Genomic DNA, 8,924 nt, shown 5'->3' on the forward strand with positions numbered 1-8,924 from the left:
TCAACCCAAGCCCATTAAGGATTAGGGTTTCAGATCTAATTCTCCTAGTATATAAAGAAAACCCTAGCCATGTTTTGGAGTGCAGTCCTTGTTGCTCATATTGCTGTTTTGTGTAAATCTCTTATGAGATCCTTGAGGAGCTTTCCTTCACTTAAACTTAGGGTTTTCTAGGTAGAGATTACTTCAACACCTTGATGATCAACTCAGTTGCTGCCATTGGAGTTTAAAGAATAACAAACGTGGGTGCTTGTACTTGGTAGAGAATCCAAGAAAGAAGGAGTCCGTGAATTCGGAGCTTACACATGGTCGTGTCAATAAGTTCTACTAGTGCGTAGCATTTGGAAGTCAAGCGGGGAGCTTGTAAGTCCTTTTGTATAAACTTCGATTCTTTCGCATAGTGGATTCAGGTTTACCTTGAGGATAGCTAGGTCAAATCCTCCCTAAGTTTTTACCGTGTGGTTTCCTGGGTCATCATATCATTGTGTTATTTACTTTTCCGCTGCTTTATATTCTTAATATGATTGTATATTTATGATAACCTAGAATTGCATATTTCATTATTGGCTCTCCACATAATGGCTCTCTCGCTCTCAAGGGAAGAACAAGAGGAGTTAGCTCGGAGTAAGAAGAAAGTTAAGGATGTGAAACATGCAGGATTCAGTGAAGGGAATGTGTTAGGCCCCTCATCACCTGTTAAAGGTCTTGGTCCTTGGAACCAAAGCATGTCTTTCAAAGACAAACTTGTAGGGGAGATTCCAGGTGCCTATATCCAAGCTTTTAACTTTGGGGATCTAATGGAGGATGATGTTGAGTCGGATAAGGAGGTAGAGATGCTTAGGCAGGGGCTGGTTGCTGTCAAGTTCTCCAAGGAGTTTAAGAAACATATCCGGGGTCCATGGGCTAGAGCTCTTATAGTTAAGGTTTATGGGAAGTAAGTGGGTTTTCATTTTCTCTAAAGTAAGCTGCTCTCACTGTGGAAACCAGCTGGAAGGATGGATTGTGTGCACTTGGGTAATGGATTTTTTCTTGTGAGGCTGTCCTTAAAGGAAGACTTTGAAAATGTTCTAAAGAAAGGTCCATGGTTCATTGGTGGGCATTTTCTGTCTCTCCGGCCATGGGAACCAGATTTTAGACCCACATCGACAAATGTATCCTTAGTTGCAGTTTGGGTAAGGCTAAATGAGCTTCCGATAAAGTATTATAATGCTGAGGCATTACAGCAAATTGGCGACTCCATTGGCAAGGTACTACGGGTAGATACTTTCACGGCCTCTAAGACTAGAGGTAGATTTGCTAGATTGTGCATTCGAATCGATGTTGAGAAACCTTTGGTTACAACCATACTTCTTGGGAAAGCTGAACAACCAGTTTCTTATGCGGGAATTCAGAAGTTATGTTTTGGATGTGGGAGGTTGGGTCACCGACGTGAAGCTTGCCCATATTCTATCCGACCAAATTCATCGAGGAGGGAAGCGGAGACAGGGGTGAACGAAAAGGAAGATGAGCATGCATGCAATGAGCGTGAGAAAAGTAAGACAAATGTAGATGTGGGGCCCGAGGTGGTGTAGAAGGATATGCCAAAGGATGTGCAGGATTGTACATATGGTCCTTGGGTAGTGGTAGCACGTAAAAAAAATAGGACAAGAGCGTTCAGTACTGTGGGACAGCCAATTGCACAAGAGTTAAAAGGGAACGATAAACATGAAGTGGATGCCAAGAAAAGCTTTGTACTGGGAAGAGCCGATTCTGCCATTAGGCAAATCAGGGAGTCCAAAAGGGAACGGTCACCTTTAAGGGTAGTAGAAAAAGCCCAGATATTTAATGTCATCCAAAGCATTAGTAAAAAGCCTGTGGGACAGGCTCAGCCCCCTTCAAGCCAAAGTGTAAGCCCAATTGAAACTGTTAAGGTGGACAATGGGCCCAATTTTGTTCACAACTCATTCAAGCCCACACAGCACTCTTCAGTGAAAGGCAAAAGAGCTTTGGCTCATCTTAGGGATTCACAATCACAAATCAAGAGCGCCGATGGTAAAGTTATAGCTCAGAGCTCCTCTTTTGTGCAGTTACGGTATCGCCCTGTGCAAGCTTCAAATTCCAAGAATTCGAGTGGTGGAGATTCAAGCTCGCGACCTGACTCCAATTTCCAGTTTGGTAGTGCTAGCGGGGCAGAGGGTGACTACCAGTTTGAAGGGTGTGGCCGTGGTGATCCAGGAGAGAGTTTAAGTGGTGTTCCAAGCAAATCGAACCCGCAACATGGGGTTTTTAAACACCAACATGAGGAGAGCATGGAAGTGCAGATTACCGTTGACAGCGATAGGTGTGAAGGGCAGATGGCTAACCTTGTCAAATGCAATTTGGAGGGTGGTAAGAAACCTGTTGTGGGAAATGCTGGCGGATGCGTTGACATTAACATAGGAGTTTAAGTTTGTGAGGGAAAATTCTCCACATATATCAAGGAAGATGATCCAACGATTCGAATGGATTTTAAGGGAGGAGGTGAAACTGACCCAGCCTGTTGAAATTGGTTGTCTCGTCCTATATCTCATATTCCTGATGAATATTATAGTGTGGAATTGTAGAGGTGCGCGAAAGCCCTCCTTTCAAAAGCATGTTAGAGAATTGGTCCAAAGCCATGATCCAGCAATTTTTGTAGTGATGGAAACCAGAGTTAGTGGGGAAAGAGCAAGGGAGATAACTGACAAACTCCCCTTTGATGGAGTTATTCACACTGATACTATTGGGTATGCTGGTGGATTATGGGTTTTATGGAGTACAGACAAGGTGGAGGTCTCTTCCTTAGCTAACACTGAGCAGGAGATCCACATTGTGGTTAAGGTATGTTCCTTGAATTCTAGCTGGTTATTTTCTGCTGTATATGCTAGTCCTAGGAGTGCTGAAAGGCAGATTTTGTGGAATAATCTCATGAGAGTTGCTGAGATTCAAAACATGTCGTGGGTAATAGCAGGGGATTTTAATGAGCCTCTTGTGGAGGAGGATAAATTTGGGGGGAGAGCAGTTAGTGTCAGCAGGTCTTTATTGTTCAAAGAGTGCTTAGACAAATGTAATATGATCGATATTGGGTTTTTTGGTCCTCGGTTCACCTGGTTCAATAGAAGAGAAGTGCAAGCTCTAACTCAAGAAAGAATAGATAGATTTTTTGTAAATCTGAGTTGGTGTGTTCTTTTTCTGGAAGCCAAGGTGGTTCATCTCACAAGATGCCATTCGGATCATTGCCCCGTCTTGTTGGAAATGCAACCAAGGGTTTCTAACAGAAGAGAAAGGCCTTTTAAGTTTCAGTCCTACTGGCTTTCTGATGTCTCCTTTCCAAAGGTTGTTTCTCAAGCTTGGGGACATTGTCCCAGGCTCGTAGATGCCATTGACATCTTTACTAAGGAGGCTAAGGTGTGGAATAAGACTCAATTTGGTAACATCTTCACTCGGAAAAAGAATATAATGGCTAGACTTAATGGTATCCAGAGATCAATTGCTATTAGGCCTTCTTCTTTTCTGTGTAACCTTGAAAATGAGCTGTTGAAGGAGTTGGATAGTGTGCTCAGCCAGGAGGAGGAGCTGTGGGCGTTAAAATCTCGAGTAAACTGGATGATTCAGGGAGACAGAAATACCTCCTTTTACCATGTTTCAACACTGGTCAGGAGGAAAAGAAACCAAATCATGGCAATTAAAGATGCTTGTAGGGAATGGATTTATAAGGAAAGTGCAGTTAAGGAGTACATTAGAAATGGTTTTGCTAGTATTTATTCAACATCTTTAGCTAGTGCCCCTGTCACATATAATACTAATTACTCATGGCAGTCAAGACTCTCAGAGGACGAGAAGCTAAGTATTAGTGAGGGGGTCACGGAAGAGGAAATAAGGGTAGCCTTGTGGTCCCTTAAACCTTTTAAAGCCCCGGGCCCGAATGGGTTACATGCAGGTTTCTTCCAGAGATTTTGGCTTGTGGTGGGAAATTCAGTGATGGAGGAGATAAAGCTGATTTTTTCTGAAAAGAGAGTTCCTGGTTACCTTAATAGCACTCACATTGCTTTAATTCCAAAAATTCAAGGTCCGGAGACACTGGGTAATTATAGGCCCATAAGCTTGTGCAATACTGTGTATAAAGTGTTGACAAAGATCATTATGGCCAGATTAAGACCTTATTTAGGTAAACTGATTTCTCCTCTCCAAACGGCTTTTGTGCCAGGAAGAAAGGGCATTGATAATGTGATCATTGCCCAGGAGCTTATCCACTCCTTAAGCAAAAAGAAGGGGAAAGTTGGGTACATGGCCATAAAAATAGATTTGGAAAAGGCGTACGATAAGATTGAATGGAGTTTTGTTAGAGAGATGCTTGTTAGAGCAAACTTTCCAACAGATCTTAGGGACATCATTATGAGCTGTGTTTCCACGATGTCAACCTCAATTTTATTCAATGGAGAAGCTCTTGATCCTATTTACCCCTCTCGAGGGATAAGGCAAGGGGACCCCTTGTCCCCGTATTTGTTCATCTTGTGCATGGACTTCCTTGGACAGCTAATAGAAAAGAAGTGTAATGCTAAGTTGTGGCAGCCAGTCAAGGCTTCTAAAAGTGGTCCAGCTTTCTCTCATCTATTTTTTGCAGATGATCTCTTGCTTTTCGCAAAAGCGGACTACATTAATTGCTCAGCAATTAGAGATGTGCTTGACAATTTTTGTAGTATTTTGGGGCAAACTGTTAGTGAAGCTAAGTCGAGAGTTTATTTTTCTCCTAATGTGGATAGAGACACAAGGGAATCATTAAGTGATATTCTTGGGTTTACATCCACCTCAGCGCTTGGTAGATATTTGGGGATTCCTTTGAAGCATCCTAGCTCGTCTTCTCAGGATTTTAGTTTTGTTCTTGACAAAGTAAAACAAAAACTTTCGGGGTGGAAAGCGAGTATGTTATCCTTGGCCGGTCGCCAAGTACTCATTCAAGCATCATCGGCAACTATACCAGCTTATGTAATGCAGTCTTCCTACCTTCCTGGCAGAATCTTGGATGGAATAGATAGAGTAAATCGAAATTTCCTTTGGGGGTCTTTGGAGTCTGTAAAGAAAATCCATTGGGTTGGGTGGCATAAGGTAACTAAATTGAAGGAAGAAAGGGGTCTTGGATTGCAGACTGCTAAAGGAAGGAATCTTGCGCTGCTTGCAAAACTTAATTGGAGGTTTCACACCGAAGGAGATGTGCCTTGGGTGCAAACTCTAAGTAAGAAGTATTGTTTGGGTAGAAGATTGAATGCTACAAACCCCATTAGCCTTCCTTGCTCATCTGTCTGGGCAGCAATGAAGAAAGGAATGGGCACTTTTGATAAGGGCAGTAGGTGGTTAGTTGGAAAGGAAAGTAAGTTGAGCTTGTGGTATAGCAGCTGGTTGAATAAGGGCCCCCTTCAAAGTCTAATTCAAGGTCCTCTGTCTCGAGAAGCAAATAAGTTGGAAGTTAAGGACTTCATGAAAGATACGGGCTGGGATTGGAATGGACTTTCCTTTGAGCTTCCTTTGGACATCAAAATGTTGATAAAAGCCACTCCTATTGCGATGACAAGTAGAGGTTGTGATAAAATTACATGGGCTGACTCCCCTCAAGGCACTTTCAACCTGAAAAGTGCCTATAGGTTTGCGATGGGGCACGAAGAAAGTTCAAACTTCAGTGCTAGCTGGATATGGAAAGCTAACACCCTTCCAAGAATTAAAACTTTTCTTTGGATGTGTGCTCACAATAGTATTGGGGTCAGGAGCTGCTTGATGAGGAGAGGTGTGGGTGTAGAAGCTGTGTGTCCTATTTGTCAAGAAGCTGAGGAATCAATTGTACATGCTCTTCGTGACTATCCTTGGGCTAAAGCGGTGTGGAATCGTTTTGAAAGGCTTGAAGTTGACCATATGTTTTGGAGTAGCGAGCTGCTGGTTTGGCTTAGCAGGAATGGAAATAAAAAAAGCACATCAACTACTACGAAGCCACCGTGGGAAGTCTTGTTCCCTTTCGCTGTTTGGAATATTTGGAAGAGCAGGAACAACTTCATTTTTCAAAGAAAAAGTCTGAACCAAGTAGCTGAATACATGCACTGTATAGCTTCCCCTAAATTGATGATGCGAAGATGTGTTAAAAGGATTAGATGGGAAAAACCTCCTGTTGGGTGGATGAAACTCAATACAGACGGATCAGTGCTTGGCAATATAGGAGTGGCTGGTTGTGGAGGAGTGATAAGGGATGACTGTGGAAATTGGATTTCGGGTTTCACTAAGCAGATAGGAATTACCAACAGTTTTATTGCTGAGATGTGGGGTCTAAGGGAGGGTCTTATTATGTGTTGCAATCTTAACATAGCATCTCTAATTGTTGAACTTGATGCTAGAGCTGTTGTGGATGCTTTTAGTAATGCTCAGTAAGTGAACAATGTTATATCTCCTATCTTGGATGACTGTAGATTACTCAGCACCCGCTTCAGTCGGATCCAATTTCAACATTGCTATCGCGAAGGAAATCGAGTAGCAGACATATTAGCTAGGATGAGTTACAGCCAAGAAGCTGATTGTATTGCTTTTGCTAGTCCACCTCTGGATGTCTTAGATGCTCTTGAGAATGACTGTAATGGAGTCTTTATGAACAGCCTGTGTCCTGCCCCGCTTGTAGTTTCTTAGTTTTTATTGAAATCGTCTTTCATCAAAAAAAAATAAAAAATAAAAAAAAAAATAACCTAGAATTGCATAAATTGACTAAGTTAATCACTTGGCTAATTAACTAGGTTAATCTGGTTGGTTTAAGGGGTCTAAAACCGTTCAATAATAAATCTAATGAATAACTCAACCTTAAAACTAGTTAATAACTCCTTTGACGAGGGTCTAATCCTAACAGTTTGAGAGATATGAGTAGTATTAGATTTATGCGTATGAGTCAAATTAAGAAGCACCATTATATTGTAAGCCCATATATACCTAATTCTATCTCCTAATTTTTGAATCAATCATGTTTAGGGTTCATTGTAATTGTACAATTGACATCATAGTGAAAATATAGCATTAAAAGTTTCTTTCGTAGATGTAAACAGATAGGCCAAAGCACGGAGTCGTTGCATCCTTTTTATTCTCTCTATACTCTCTTTCTACATTTTTTTTTCATAAAATCTATTATGGTATTAGAACCACTCTCCATATTTTCATAAAATCTAACACTAATAATTATTTTAGTTTTTTATTCCACTTATATTTATGATATTTTCTTTATTTTATATATGAAATCTAATGAATCCGTATTTTTGCATGATTATAGTATTACTTCTAGTAAAAATTATATTGAAAATTGTACTAGTTTAATTTACTGAATTCTTAGTAAGGATCAAAGAGTCCGAAAAACTACTAAATGTGATATATGTCGTCCATGGGTGCAAATAGCCTTCCAAATTGTAGCAAAAGGAGACAAAGATATGGGTGAATTTAGCGAATTGTCAAAGTGTATTTGGTTGAGATCCAAGAGATTGTTTTGGTGTTTTGGAATCCAGCAGTGTTATTGGTTGAAGTATTATTTGATAAGTAGTACCAGTGTACCACTAAGAAATAAGAACATGAAAATCAAGGTAACAAAACTGATATAAACAAAGGCTAGTGGAAGTTTTCGTTCACTTTTGTTTCTTTCCTTCATGAAATAACAAAATTCATTTTATAACCAAAATTTTGGGAGGTAGATACTAACCAGGGTAGTAGCCATCCACATGACCCACGATGTTGGCTTGGATTCAGAGAGGATTTCATGTAGTGGTAACTTCGTCATCAACTTTGTCCACATATTGTTAAGGGTTACCATTCCAATTTTCGTGGATTGGTCTAAACCTAAATTTAAATCAATAGAAATTTCATTGTGGTTTCTTCTTCATCATCTATGGTGACGTGCGTATATAATCTTAATTACAAATGGCCAGGCGCAAAGTGAAAAAGAAAAACACATAAATAAAAAAATAGACAAAAGAAAATAATGGCATATTTATGATTATCGGAATGAAAAGAACCAAATATATATATCTTTGAAATTGTCATTACTCATTAGCTATTCTATGAAAGTGGTTTCAAATATATGTCTAGTGGTCATAATTATTCTCACCACCTAGCTAGATTTTCCTGATAATTAACAAGTAACATATAATTATGGTCCTAAATCAAGTACGGCTAAAGTGTTTTAGGTCGAATATATATGAAATTATTGGCAGATAATGCTAAGCAACAATATTAAAATACCAAAATTTTATCATCAAAATATGCACTATAATATAGTTGAAAAGCATGCAAAATCATGATTTATATCCTAACTAAGAAACCCGCAAGAGAGAACTGTTTTAATCATAGTGCGTGGCAGGCATGGCATCCTCTCAATATTATTTTGGTATTTAGCCACTACAAACTACAAAGTATGTGTTGGGAAAAAAAGGGGCCGACAAGTAGTGTTTTATCCAAATTTAATGGAGTAACTATATGAAGTTAATCATGTTTTTTCTATTTTTAAATTGATCATTTCAGAAGCCTTTAGTACTAGTGCTCTAAAGAAATTTTTTATTTTTTATTTTTAAGAGAGTTTCAATTTATAGCATCCGCTTTTGATGATAGTTCTTTATCACTAGACCAAAGCACCAATCAGTTTTTGATGTAGACAATGATTGAATCACAGACCTCTTATTCAACCATCAAAGATTTTATCAGTTAAGTTAACTGGAACCCATTAAAGAAAGTTTAATTTGCTGGTTTGTTTTGTGAGAATTTTAAAATTTTGAGAGGTGCTTTAGACTTTTGTCTTCCTTACAACACTTTGAAAACTTTCACGTCTCCACTAATGTCGTATAACTTGTGATATAGACATGCTCACCAAACCCACGAAATTCATTCAAAAACAATGTAATTATATATTTGTTTTCTGATAAAAC

The 8,924-nt window shown here is 39.4% G+C and overlaps 1 protein-coding gene across 1 annotated transcript; it reads left to right on the plus strand.

Annotated features, from left to right (window-relative positions):
• Positions 1–992: 992 nt before the first annotated feature.
• Positions 993–1,568, plus strand: LOC136066858 (uncharacterized protein At4g02000-like). Its single transcript, XM_065771822.1, has one exon. The coding sequence runs from the start codon at positions 993–995 to the stop codon at positions 1,566–1,568; it is 576 nt and encodes a 191-aa protein (XP_065627894.1).
• Positions 1,569–8,924: the final 7,356 nt, after the last annotated feature.

Source organism: Quercus suber, unplaced genomic scaffold (assembly GCF_002906115.3).
Source record: "Quercus suber isolate HL8 unplaced genomic scaffold, Cork oak 2.0 scaffold_49, whole genome shotgun sequence".
NCBI lineage: Eukaryota > Viridiplantae > Streptophyta > Magnoliopsida > Fagales > Fagaceae > Quercus > Quercus suber.